Below are 15,024 nucleotides of genomic sequence, written 5' to 3'. Positions count from 1 at the left end.
TTAGTCTATTATTATGCGTACATGAGGCACAGATGAAAAACGAAAGTGGGTTTGAAGTGTCTATGACAAAAGTTTTGAAAGTTACTAAGTGAAGAAGAGCTATTTTGGTACACCACATCATTTCCCCCTGAAATTTAAGAGATTGTGCCTGCAACGCAATCCTACATTAAATGAAGAATCTCAATATTTATTCACCAAACACATTAGTACAAGGAATTTGTTTTCAGTACAATATAATTGAAATTTAGAAATAAAAATAGAATTAGGTAACTTAGATAAAAATGAAAGATGAGAGAAATGTGTTATAGAACAATGCAAGCACATATGAACATGTGTTCATATACAATGTATATACAGCGTAATTTACAGGAGAAAATTCTGCTTAATATGTTTAATCTATTAAATTATTTATTGTTACAGGCAAAAAAGACAATGTACAGAGATCAACACCACTGTAAATGTACCACCTGTTGTTCCTAGGGATGGAATGGATGTAGTGTGTATAGATACCAATAATTAAAAAAAAAAAAAAAGATTGTTTGAAGTAAGCTATTTATTAACATGTGTTTTACCTAAAAATTTACCATTGTGCAAGGAATGAAATGGGACACAGATTCAAATAAAGTTAGTTCATTAGTGCCCATAATGACAAAATATGTAAATGTTATATTTTAAAATATATTCAAGAATACTCTACTGAGTTATTGTGACGGGTTCTTAAACCGTTCATTTAGTGAAAGGAATTCACATCACACTTTTCTTTCAGAAAACAAAGCTGTGATATAACTTTAAATTATATTACTTTGCACTTTTACGACGGTCCCTAACTTCCGTGGGTCATCTTCCCGTCTACCGTGAATTCAGGCACAGTTTTCAAAGCGCTATATGCTGTGCATCATGTCACCTGATGAGAAAAAAAAACCAACAGCTGTGCAACATCCGGCGAGATTTATCCTGCACAACACATTAAAACAGGTGACAAATGCTGGGCATGTTGAAAGGTGTTGAGGATCAGTATTGGCGAATGTGTGGATAGCCTCACATCCAAAACGAGTTCACATCCAGCAGCTGGTGCTGCCGGGCCGGCTGTGTCGCCAGTTAGAGGCAGAGGACCCGACCATCTGAAGCGGAGTGGGGGTAGTCAGCTAAGCTGCTTACAGCCTGGCCAGCAGGCCCACGGTTGAATTGATGCGAAGAAAGAACGGCTTCATCACAACAGCGAAACATGGCTGATAAGAAGCAGCGTTGTTCGGCACTGGCATCGACATAACTGGATCAGACCTGCTGAAGGTGCGTATCTGTGCGTTTGAGTGCAGGTCTTCATCTCCTGTCCAACTCTATAAATTATAACCGCAGTGCTCTGGTCCAATAATATTAGCATAGCGTAGTCCATTAAAATGAACCAGTTTTGAATTTACTGCACAAATGTAATCTGAGCAAGTCGTGATTTTTTTTATCGGAACCCTGATATTTGTGCGGCGTTTACGGTCTTTACGGACATCATGTGCACCTCTTGTTTTCTGTTCATGGATGCGTCTTGCTGCTGTAGCCGGTCTCAGCCTGCTCTGCAGCCTCACTGAAAACAGTGACCTTCATGCTTTCAGCGTACACAATAGAAATTAGTCGCAGCGGCACAAAGATCCCATTTTCTCATTTTTTGTGTATTTTATAAAATAATCTACACGGGAAACACATAGACAGATATGTAGGCAGAGTGTCACATACACAGTACACAAACAGTATTTACAGTTAAAAAGTCCAGGCTTCACATAGCCAGTGTGTTACTGGGTACAGTAGCCCATGTATGGTGGTAAGGCACATGATTGTAAACACTGTGGAGCGAGGCTCTTTGAAGTGGGGTGGGTTAAATGCAGAGAAAAGAGAGACCATTAAAAACTAGTGTTATTGATCATACAGTCTACTTCATATTTTTGTTGTGCATGAATGCACGCACTGTCTCCACAGACAACTTTCATGCTGTGTTCTCGTTAAAGGCCAGTGTCCTATATAAATCCTTAACAATATGACAAGGCTGTCCTAGTCCGGGCCTCCCCCCAAATGTCTCTGGTACATGTGGCCTTGCCTAAAATTACAGGACATGACCAATGTGTCCTTCTAGTCCTTACTATCCCAAAATCCATCATGCTCTGGCATCACTGGCCAGTTCTCACTCTAAAAGTCAGGTCACTTTTTTACCAGGTGTGTTCAGACCAGAGAAATAGAAACACCTGTATGATGTAATGCAGTGCAATACAATAGCTCTACGATAAATGCTAAATGATTTCAAATGTTTCATTTTTGTTGAGACTATTTCAGTAGTGTGTTCTCTCAATGTACATTTTGAGGCTGTGTTTGTGCTTGCATTGTGTCGAACTGCATTATATTAAAGGGTGTTCCTAATAATTTGTCTACCTCATTTACACATATGAAGGAGCAGAATTATTACAAATACCATCCAGTTTAATTTAATCCAGTACAAAAACACTACAAACTACAGGCTGGGAAGTGACCTTAGAGTTGAATCAACTCCTCTTTGTCACAGTGTCAGTAAAGAATCTTAAGTTTCACAAAGGCATGCTTTATTACAAGACAGCTATATTGGCTTGCATTGCAGTTTTCTCTATTTCTGGTCACTCAGGGTATCCCCACACAAAATGGACCAATGAACAAGCCACTGCAAGATGTAAATAATTGATTATGACCAGGCATAAACTCTGCTGTGTTTAGAGCCTGGATGAACTGTTCAGCACTATATCAGCTGTTATGATAATTTACACATACTTTATCATGTATGTAATAAAACTTGTTTGCATAATAGGTATTATGGATGTTTGTCACCCATCCAAGGGCAGCCGCCTGGTGGTAAAAATGGAAATTTCAGACTTTGCAAGTTGGCCAGGACTGCCACAACATTCTAAAAGCTTTGCTCTCTGTGAGGATAGGAGCTGGAGTGGCTATGAGTGTCTTACAACTGTCTAAATACAGTTAGTTTAAGATATCCTAAAGCAAAAGCTCCGTCCTGCAATAACAAATATTTATTTTCCTCAGAAATTGTTAGATTGGTCTGCAAAAACAACCAGCTAAAAATGCCTGTTAGAAATAAAATTGCTAAGACAAAGATAGCAGTCAATGAGTCAGCCAGTCAGTGCTCGGCAGGATGTAGTAAAATCTAATCTTAACCAGAAAACCTCTACTTTTCTGCAGAAAGGCAGTTTACTGTCTGCACCAAAGCCTGCGTGTCAAAGTAAGATGACTATAAAAGTCAGTAAGATTACAACAAAAGATTGCAAAAAAAAGTTACTGGGATAGAATTCATACATTCAAATTGAAAAGAAAGAAAGAAGAGTAAAATCAAGCATTATGTTTCACACAATTCACATTTTCTGTTGCAGGAATGTTCACCCTCACAGAAGTAGCCTCCCTGAACGACATCCAACCAACCTATCGAATACTGAAACCATGGTGGGATGTCTTCATGGATTATCTTGGTATTGTCATGCTGATGTTGGCGATATTTGCTGGAACCATGCAGTTAACTAAGGACCAAGTGGTTTGTCTCCCTGTGCTGGAACAAACCCCAGACAAGGCCGGGGGCTTCTTGGGACCCCAACCACCAGAGGCAGCTGATGGTTTATGGAACAGAGAGAGTGCCATCGGGGAGCAAGCCGCTCCTCTGATGGCTAAAAGGCCTCCTGATAGCATTGCCCCTACAATTCACTTAACACCATCAGGCACTTTTGGGCAACCTCCCCCCACGGGCATCAGAACCAAGTTGGATTTCCAGCAGTATGTTTTTGTCAACCAGATGTGCTACCATGTTGCCCTTCCCTGGTACTCCAAATACTTCCCATACCTTGCTCTAATCCACACTATTGTATTAATGGTCAGTAGCAACTTCTGGTTCAAATACCCAAAGACAAGTTCAAAAATAGAACATTTTGTTTCAATCCTTGGAAAATGTTTTGAATCACCTTGGACCACGAAAGCATTGTCCGAGACTGCATGTGAGGACTCAGAGGAGAACAAGCAGAGGCTAGCTGGGGCCTCCTCTCTCCTGAAACATCTGTCCACAAGCAGTGAGGAGGGGAGTCCAAACCAGTCCGCCCCAGTGTTGACTAAATCCGGAGTCACTTTTTCTGCTGAGAAGCTTGTGAGCGAAATTCCCTCCATGACCATACTGGACAAGAAAGACGGCGAGCAAGCAAAGGCCCTGTTTGAAAAAGTCCGGAAATTCCGTGCTCATGTGGAGGACAGTGACTTGATTTACAGGCTATATGCAATTCAGACAGTCATCAAAACAGTGAAATTCATTTTGATCCTTTGCTACACAATGACATTTGTCGCGTCCATAGATTTTGACCATGTGTGTGAGCCTGAAATAAAGCATTTAACTGGATATGCCAAGTTCCATTGTACACATAACATGGCATTCATGTTAAAGAAACTCCTTGTCAGTTATATTGCTATCATTTGTGTTTATGGCATAATATGTATATACACACTGTTCTGGCTTTTTCGGCGACCACTTAAGGAGTACTCCTTTGAAAAAGTCAGAGAGGAAAGCAGCTTCAGTGACATACCTGATGTTAAGAATGACTTTGCTTTCCTTCTTCACATGGTCGATCAGTATGACCAGCTGTACTCAAAGCGTTTTGGTGTTTTTCTCTCCGAGGTGAGTGAAAACAAACTTCGAGAGATCAGCCTGAACCATGAGTGGACCTTCGAGAAGCTGCGGCAACATGTGACTCGCAACCCTCAAGACAAGTTGGAACTCCATCTTTTCATGTTGTCCGGAGTGCCAGATGCTGTGTTTGATCTCACAGATTTGGAAATCCTTAAACTAGAATTAATCCCAGAGGCCAGGATTACGGCTAAAATTTCACAAATGATAAACCTCCAGGAGCTGCACTTATATCACTGTCCGGCCAAAGTTGAGCAGACTGCTTTTATTTTTCTTCAGGATCACCTCCGATGCCTTCATGTCAAATTCACAGATGTCGCTGAGATTCCAAGCTGGGTATACTTGTTGAAAAGTTTAAGGGAGCTGTACTTGGTTGGTAATCTGAACTCTGAAAACAACAAAATGATCGGACTCGAGTCTCTTCGAGACCTCAGACACTTAAAGATTCTGCATCTCAAAAGCAACCTCACAAAGATCCCCACAAACATAACAGATCTGTCTCCACATCTCATCAAGTTGGTTGTTCATAATGACGGTACGAAACTCTTGGTGCTGAATAGTCTGAAGAAAATGATAAATCTCGCAGAGCTGGAGCTTCACAATTGTGAGCTGGAGCGAATCCCTCACGCTATCTTCAGTTTGAACAACCTTCAGGAACTTGATCTAAAATCCAACCACATTCGCACCATTGAAGAGATCATCAGCTTTCAGCATCTCAAAAGACTGACGTGCCTCAAACTTTGGCACAATAAGATCATCTCCATTCCATTGTCAATTAGCCATGTCAAAAACCTTGAGTCGCTCTATCTCTCACACAACAAGCTTGAGTCTCTGCCCTCGTCGTTATTCAACCTTCTCAAGTTGAGGTACCTTGATGTTAGCCATAACTCTGTAGTAGTAATACCTCTGGAAGTGGGCTTTTTGCAGAACCTCCAACATTTTGCCATTACAGGCAACAAAGTTGAGGTAGTTCCCAAGCAACTGTTCAAGTGCACCAAACTGAGGACATTATGTCTCAGCCACAACTGTATCTCCTCCATTCCAGAGAAAATTGGCCAACTAGCGCAGCTGACGCATCTGGAACTGAAAGGAAACTGTCTGGATCGTCTCCCAGCACAGATTGGTCAGTGCGGCCTCCTCCGCAGGAGCTGCCTGATTGTGGAAGACCATCTCTTTGACTCACTCCCCATGGAGGTCAAAGAGAGCATCAATCAGGAATCCAGTGTATCTTTTGCAAATGGTTGCAAGTGTTTAAGTGACGGACGGTAGTCACATCCTGCATCAAATGTTGGGCATGTCTTTTTTTATCCATGCCATTAGAAACAGTCGTTCAGGGTACAGTACTGATATGCTTTATGATGGTTTAGTAAGTTATTAAATAGACATACCACAACACATACAAGGTCAGAAACACTGGAGAAATTTCAGATGGAGCCCAGAAACTGTCATAGCTTGTGTCATGTCTATATTTTGTTCATTCTGTTTTCAGTTGTTATTAACATGAGTAGCAATTAAATCACTCTGCTTATACTTTTATCTTTTGTATGCAAAAATACCTGTAGTACACATGAAACTTTGTATCATTTTGAAACAATCTCCCCCTTTTATCTCAGTGATATAATTTGATTTTCTTTAAACTGACTAGATACAGTTGATTGTCTTCAGTGAACTATCAGCTTAAAGGACTAGTTGGAAAAATAAACTTATTCGCATTCTTGCTGAGAGTTAGTTGAGAACATTGATACCACTCTTATATCATCTAAATATGAAGCTACAGCCAGCAGCAAGTTTGCTTAGTTTAGCATACAGCCTGGAAACAGTGAAACCACTAGCCTGCCTCTGTCCAAAGGTAACAAAATCTGCCAAGCTCACTAATTAACATGTTATATAATGTTTGTTTAATCCATAGAAAAGCCAGACTTGTTGTTTTGTTGTTTCCAGTCTTTATGCTAAGCTAGGCTAACTGGCTGTAGCTTAATATTTTGTGGACAGACATGTGAGTGGTATCACTCTTCTCATCTAAGTCTCCACAAAAAAGCAAATAAGGCTATTTCCCGAATTATCAAACTATTGCTTAAAAGGTCGGTGCACTTGAATTACAAAAAACAAAACAAAACAAAAATAAAGTATTTTCTCATCTCCTTTAAATTATATCTGGTCATGATGTTTTTTTGGTTTTATGTGCCCTAGTTTTGTCTCTGGAATCTTGTTTATGATGCTCACAGCATTGAAAAATTACACTTATTACACAAAAATTCACCAGCAGCACCATAACCCTGGATAATTCACAGACCTCACTGTTTTTTACTGCTTTTATTAAGTGCTTTATATCTACTTTCCACTCAAAGTAAATTTCTACAGTTGTAAACTAATACAGTGAGGTCTGTGGATTATCCAGAATAATTGGGACATTGTATCTGGAAAGAGATGCTGTTGAAATTTTTGAGGTTTTAAGTAACATAAATGAAATTACATTCACTTGTCAAAAATCTCAGAGAGGGAAAGGGACACATATCTCTAAACCTGGGGAAGTAAAAACAAAACTATCTGGAGTTCTAGATGCCACTATGGGAAGTGAGAAAATATGTGTCTGTAATTTGGGTGAACTGACCCTTTAAACACTTTTTTTGACAAAAAATTTCAACTCAACATCCACTCTCTAGCTTTGCTATGATCCTGATAACTGAGCAAACTCTACCTGCTGAGGAAGACTGCGAGAAGTGGTCGAAACTCAGGAAAAAGTTAGTAAGTGGACCTTGAATTAATATTTTTAGTCAAACTACTGTTTGATCAAGGTCAATGTTAATCTTCTACTTTTAAAAACTGTTAATGATGTGTTTACAACCACTACAGTATAAACCATAAACAATGTTATTTGCTGCACAAACAAATTGAATAACTGTATAGGTGTAACCTAGTGTACGTATAACCTAATGCATTCCAATTTCAATATACTTGTAATACATTTTCATTTTATACACCAAAATGATAAAGGTTCCCACCTGATCCTTCTCTCTAATTCTTCAAGAAGTCTTCAGTCATGCCATGATGTTTGATAGAAATGTATTGTTTTTTCACAGACAGTAGACAGTAGATGGTATCTTGTGTACAGCCAACCCACAATGACCCTTTTAATTCTTTTTTACTTTTCCTGTAATGTTTTATTCTTGCAAACAATGCATTTATCATGTATTTTATGTGCTCTTTGTAAGTATTTATTATTTAATTGTCTTTGTCCGTACTTCTTTCTGCACAGCACTTTGTAAACTTGGTTTTAAAATGTGCTATTTAAATAAAGGAATTACTCTTATTTAAAGCTAGAAAAAGCAGCTTAAATTGCACTGTAATGCTGGTTTTGCACAACAAAAAAAATTATTTAGAATTTTTCTTTATAACTGTGCAGGTGAACCTTGATGCCTGAAATATCTGGCTGTCAAAACTACTCCATGAAACAAATTTTATTCATCCTATGTATTCACTGATAAGCAACACACATATATATATAATATAATATAATCATCTCATTGCATGTAAGTAACTGTTTAAACACTATATTATCAGGCAAAGTGTTCCCAGCATGCTGAACTCCTAAATTACAAAGAAGTCCTTGGATTTTGTTGATACAATATTTCGTATTAGAGCTTTTTCTTTCATTTTAATGGGGTTTATACACATTTTGACTAATATTGTATAAACACTGTATGTTCATAACGGTATTTTTTCAATTTGTGAACTATAATGTGACGATATATCGTACTATCATAGCCAGATGCAATTTTAAATAATTTTACTACAGAATATAGCAAAATACATTTAATTTTGTATTTTAAAATGCTATGAAGTAAATATGCAGTTTTGCCTACACTTCCTTTGCTTTTATCCCCCCTCTGTCTGACAGAATACCAAACACTGAATGAATACACAATGAAATATAATGCACAGCATATTATGTATGTATAACACACATGAAACAGTTAAACATCCTGAGAATTTCAAGTGTTCCTGTATTTCACTATTTTGGCGAGTACGTAGGGGTGACTCATGAATTTTTGCTAGCATAAGCGTAGGATGGCTAGTTCACTGGCACTGTGTTGCATTTCACAAAATAGTTAACATTCTCTTTCTTACTGTTCATGCGGGACAATCTGTGTGTGTGAGAAACAGATGGGGATAGCTGTGTACATATGAAGATGAACTTTTCTTTCATAAATATTGAGGGAGATCAACACATTTCAGTGGAATAAATATGGAATACAATAAATAAATGCTGATACTATAATCAGTTTGATTTGGATTTGAGTTTTATGTGATGGCTGCCACACATTCTGCAATATATTCACTCCTCTCTAAATGAAAAGCAATTTTTGAATGATACCATGGTGTAAAGGTTACGACTAACTTTCATAACATAATTCATAACAGGCTGATCTTGAGGGAATATGGACATATATGACAGTTGAAGAGTTCAAGAATCTCATTAGTCCTTTGTGTTTTTGTATTTCTCAGTGTTAAGTATGAAGGAGGTTAAAAATGAAACATGAAACATGTTTCAGTAATTTTATGCTCCATCAGTCTGTATGCAGTGTGTCTGTGACAAATGACAGTGCCAACATAAGACAGTACATCCAGCACTGAAAACCACTGTCATAATTAATCCTCACACCAAACCTCATAAATTTATTCTGATATACACGTGGTGTCAATTATATTTGATCCCAAACATGATAAACGTGATATCACCAGGAAAGGCTGTGGATGTGGCCATAAAGCATCTCAATGTAAGACTGAACACATTTCTTAGATGGTGTTGCCCTCAGGTGGAAGTAAATTGTTACTACATGTTATGAACTGAGTCATTTTTGTCTCTTTCTGTGAGGCATGCTCAGCAGCACTGAACTGTTTGGGATGTGGGCTAAATTATAGTTTTAAGCTGCTTGTGATGATGATTTTGTTCAGGAAATTGTTAGTAATTAATTAAACCTTGAATTTTTTGTAATAGTTTAACTCTAACTGTAAATGAGCTTAGTAAGATGAAGCAGGTGTGTGGTGGGTATTTACATATATTGCTATATGTATGCAGTTAAGAAATGTTAAACAATTAAACATACTGTGCTCATGGCTCTTCTAACAAATCCTCTAAAATGAGGATAAACTGATACAACAGACCTGTGTTAAACTGATAGCTAACCAACCACATAATTTTAGAGAAAAAAAAAAATCATATCATATTGTATTATATATATCATATCATTACAAACATGTTAATGTGACTTGGTTAACATAATACAGTAAAACTGGATTAACACCATGATGTTACTCTTACATTTTTCGCAAGTTATCTCAAAAATCTTTTTAAACAGGAGTTTCCAGTCATCTGAATCTATTTTTAACTCTCCAGAGTCCAGGTCTCCTGTGGGATGTTGTTTCTACAACATATTGACCGTCCAAGTCTGTTACTGTTACATTAGCCCCAGTATCCAACTATTCTCTCAGTGCCCAATTTTGGATTTGTAATTATTTCATGTGAGTGAATTACTGTTAAATTATATGATGAAGGGGTAACAAATGTGAAATGCGGTTGTTATCATTTGGTTAAAAGGTTCTGGGTTAAAATGCAGAAATGGCCAGATGAAGCCTTACTGTACAGAGTTTACATGTTCTCCATGTGCCTGTGTGGGTTTCCTCCAGGAACTCATGTTGCCCCCAACAGTTCAAAAACATGCATGTTAAATGAATCAGAGAGCCTACATTTCCATGTGTGAATGATTGTCAATTATGTGTCATCCTATATCTCATTCTACAGTCTGCCCCCGCGACCTTGTATAGATAATGGATGGATATATGACAGATGGTGATCAAAGGGCATTGGAATTAAGAAGGCCATATAAAGTTGGCACAATGCAAACAACTGATACATGCAGTACATACAGTTAACATATGGTCATATATGCACATATACATTCATGCCCCAACATATATCCCACACATACATACATACACACATATACGTAAAGTACAGAGGCTTGAATGTGCCATCAAATATTTTTTAATGAATGAATGAATCAATCAGGATTAAGCACTGAAAAAGTCAGTAAGATATAATATATATAATATATGTCCTTGGACTTGTAGTGTTTAGTAATGTATTGGTCAACAACTATCATCCCTATGAAGCATCACCAACTGCTGCATAAGCAGTTATTGCTGTGCACTTATTGATAACATAATTTGTATGAGTTTTGAACACATTTATGAACTGTTTTATACCTGCCTTTGAATGATTTGTGCATGTGTATCAACAGTTAATACATGTTGTAAAACACACCATGAGATATGTTTTATGTTTTGTAGCATTATCAAGCATTCATTCACTATATTTTCACCATATTCACTATATATATACTATGTGTGTATATATATATAATCCACTAATAAACACTAAAAATATATTCCATTGTTGTTTACCATAGATACCATGTTTTGGTGTAAAGAATTAAATTGTGCTCCAAACAATACCAACATAATCACGTAATCTTATTATGTTGCATCTTTCACCACTGGTATTTTACTTTTGCACAGCATGCTTTTAGCCTACGTTCTACTTAGCATACACGAATGTAAACATCAGATTTGTTTTCTGAATTACATACAGGGCATGTATCATCAAAGCAGACTTGATTGTGACTATTGTGCTATTTGGCTCCACAGTGCAAGGCTGGGAGGGGTAAACACATGTCGTGATAACTCTGGAGGAGCGGTGGAGAGAGGAGGTCTGACTTTAAGCTGGCCTGACACTGGGGTTGTTAGAAGTCTGCCATCAGGTGGATGAAGAAAACACACTGCCTACAGTCCAGCCTTCATTACTTCCTTGGGATCAAGCAATGGCCTTAGCACTCGTCACAAACACTTAGCATGCATTTCTCCCCTTGCAGGACTACACTGCCAGCCATATTTGTATGAAGTGGTCATCACAGAACCAATGGCCATCAACCCATATTGCGACCGCGAGGGCAGAGCTAACATGATGTCAATTTCAAAGGTTGACTGACTCCTCAATCTGTGCATCTCTGTTTTACAGAGCACACAATTTGACACATCAGCCGAGGAGACAAGTTATTGTTTTAACGACCTGCTGTGCATTCTGCACTCTCTGGTTTGATGAGCGCTGCCTGGTTTTGTCCTTGGCAGACAACATATTTTTAACAAATGCAGGTGTTTATCGAGGATAATAAGCACTCATGCAATATCCAGCAAGTAATACGTCGATTTACCAGCAAGAGAAATTCATGTGTCTGGAGTGTTGTGGCTAATTTATTTTCTTCGTGGTATTTCTGGTAAGAAGACATGAGCATTTATTTTGTGTAACTGCGACTGTGCTGTGAATTTCTCTATGTGGCCTGTTACTCCGCAGACGCCCCGAGGAAAGTGGCAGATCTTCAGCGACAGCACTTTGTGAGCACTTGCACAGCTGATGAGCTGTAATTATGTTTTAATTATTTCTGTAGGGCATCATTCTCTCCTGACTTGAATTCCCCCCTCCCCCTCCTCCCTCCTCCCAAATTAAGACGTTCAGTATTTTGAAAACATTTGGTGATGAAACTCTCTTCAGTGAAGTCCGCTAATTACTGCACAGCCTCGTGTCAGCACCCATAGAAGGCAGCTTTGATGTCTACTGCCCAGGATGATAATCAAGGGCACAGATCGCATGCGATTGGCTGTAATTGGGACAAGTTGTTTAAAAAAAAGGGCACCACATGACTTTGACGGCTGCTTTGCACAGCCACTGCTCCAAGACACTAACCTCCTCCCCTACACCGCCCCCCATCCTGTGCCCACGGGTGAGGAAGCCTTGTCACTTATTAAGGAGGCTGTTGCCATGAAGTGACAGATGTCCTGATGTGATCTGTCTGCATCTTTGGCCTCCATCTGTCTTGTTAGTACACATAGTTAAGGATGGTGTGAGGAGAGAGCTGTTGTTCTTTCATATATGTTAAATGTATTGGAAAGCTCCTGTTTCTGGGAGCTGAATCTAGCTCCCCTGGCAATCCTTTCGACAACAATCTCTCAGCTCTTCTTTTCCACCTCTTGTTTTTCTAAGGCTTCTTTCTCTGCCTTCTCCACCAGTTCTGCAGGCCCTGATGTTCAGGGTTCAGTGCCACTGAACCATCTCTAAATCTCCATTTTTGCTCTGCTTTGCTCCCTGCTTGGCAAAGAAAGATTAGGGGCTCGGGTCCTGGGGTGCGTATCCCACCCTCTCTCGTCCTCACACCCTCCCTCTCTTCGCCCATCCTCTGAGATTCAAATCCTTTTAGCTTCTTCCTCAGGTAAAATTGCCAAGGACCTTGTGAGCCCTAGGTTCCCCTGGAGGTAAAATCTATAATGGAGTTTTGATTTGAGCAAGAGCAGCCTTGAAAATGGACTTCTTTAACTAGGTAGCTGCCTCGCAGAAGGTCAACAGTACTCCAGGTGGACACAACATGCCACAACTGTGTTAGAAAAAGGCAGAACAAAGGAGCAGTTTTACTCCAAAAGAAAGTGACCCGTAGACGCTGTTGTAAATAAAATATCAAAGTGATGCGTTGCTTTTTTAAATTTCACAAACAGAATCATTCAGCATTGCTTATAATCTCAGCATCAAGTCATACATATTGTAAGGATGTCTCTGTTGGCAGAATATTCTCATGTTTACTCTGATGCCCATCACAGATTTGTGGCTGTATGTCATAAAAATTACATTCAGAAAACATACTGCAACTAGAAATGACTGCAAATGTATGAATTTGTCAAGGAAGAGTTGATCAGTTTACATCTAGTTGACAATAATTTTTTAATGCTTTGACTTGAAGATAGAGGGCACCAAAGCCTCAATTTTGGAATGACTGTTGTTGAAACATCAACACAGAGGATTTGAAGTGTTTTATGTATTTAGTGTTTTGTGTACTTTTGTAATTTTAGACTATCCAGGGTCAGGATCAGGATTAGGGTTAGGGTTAGGGTTAAGGGTTAAGGGTTAGGAACTATTTTTGGATAAAATAGCTACATAACATTACAAAACGGGGAATAATATTAAATGGTAAAATGTAATAATAATAATCATAATAATAATAATGATAATAACAATAATAATAATAAGCAGTCATGATTAGCTATAGCAGCAATTACAGTAGTGGCATTAATGGTACTGTTATTTTTCAGTGTCATTGTTTCTCGTTTTGAATTATTTGTGGCCATATTTAAAAAGCTGCCATTTAATAAGGAGCAAATTGACACGCAATGAGCTTGATCACAACACCAGATGTTAAAGACTGCTAGAAGAGTGACAGAGTTTCAGAATTAGAAAATTTCACACAAATATGCTTCATTACCACTTTATTGATGTACCCTCTGCTGACTCTCAATTATTCATCAGCCACTCAAAAAAAAAACTGTTTGCTCTGCCTCCGTATGCTCCGTATCAAAACAGAAATCACATCCCTGCTGCAGCTATAATCTTAGTTAATCAGCATCATTTAATGCACTTAGCCGCAGTGTTTCAAATTCAAATGAAACACTTGTGTAAAAGCAATTGCCGTCTGCCCTAGTTCTCATCGATGGTGGGTTTGTCAAAATGATGCAATTGGTCATTACCTCGCATCAGATGCCTTGGAGACATAATTCTGCCTGACAGTTGGATTCTAGCTTTGACAGCCTCGAACTTGTTGAGTTTTCTCTAAATACTTGCCATTGCAATGAGTTAAACATCCCCCGGAGGCACCGCAGAGTTTTCCTTTTGAACAAACACCCGAGGGACGCCAAGCTGGGACTGCACGAGGAACTGGAGGTCTTACGGAGAGGGCTGTTTGGGTTTATCTAATGGTACAATGGGTAATTTCTTCTGCCACTGCAGAGGGAGGGAAAAAAAGAGGGATGAAAAGAGAGAAGGGAGTATGTTTAAGAGAGAATCTTTATCTGGGCTTAATTTCCCATGCTCAAGCAGAGTGGAGGATTTTTTTGCTGTACAGATCTCTTTTGTCAGATCCTACCTACCCATGGAAGACCCAGGGGCACTCTAAGAACATACGCATCACCTAGATTTGCCTTCCAGCCCACTTCTCTCCAGCGATTGCACCCTCTCCCCGCCGGCTTCTTTGTGTAGAAGAGACGAGCGAGCATTTTGGAAATCAAATCTCAGTTTGTCGGCGTAAAACTGGAGCAGACTTCAATTTGAATAGATTTATTTCTACATTGTTTCTACACTAATTGTTCTGAGCACATACATGCGCGGAACCCTCTTCTTCTGCGCTTTGCATGGTTGTGATGCAAAACAGGTTTGAATGGGAGCCACTGTGAGAACTACTACGTAT

General features: G+C 38.8%; 1 protein-coding gene across 1 annotated transcript; it reads left to right on the top strand.

Moving 5' to 3' along the window:
• The first annotated feature begins 811 nt into the window (after positions 1-811).
• Positions 812-8,034, top strand: lrrc8db (leucine rich repeat containing 8 VRAC subunit Db). The gene is made up of 2 exons (XM_042417918.1): positions 812-1,290; positions 3,393-8,034. The coding sequence occupies exon 2, from the start codon at positions 3,395-3,397 to the stop codon at positions 5,948-5,950; it is 2,556 nt and encodes an 851-aa protein (XP_042273852.1). The 5' UTR covers positions 812-1,290; positions 3,393-3,394; the 3' UTR covers positions 5,951-8,034.
• Positions 8,035-15,024: the final 6,990 nt, after the last annotated feature.

Source organism: Thunnus maccoyii, chromosome 7 (genome assembly GCF_910596095.1).
Source record: "Thunnus maccoyii chromosome 7, fThuMac1.1, whole genome shotgun sequence".
Classification (NCBI taxonomy): domain Eukaryota; kingdom Metazoa; phylum Chordata; class Actinopteri; order Scombriformes; family Scombridae; genus Thunnus; species Thunnus maccoyii.
The sequence above is the reverse complement of the archived record's forward strand: the minus strand, read 5'-3'. Positions and strand labels throughout refer to the sequence as shown.

Excerpts from the sequence above, each read along its gene's own strand:
- lrrc8db (XM_042417918.1), top strand. The coding sequence starts at position 3,395 with ATGTTCACCCTCACAGAAGTAGCCTCCCTGAACGACATCCAACCAACC.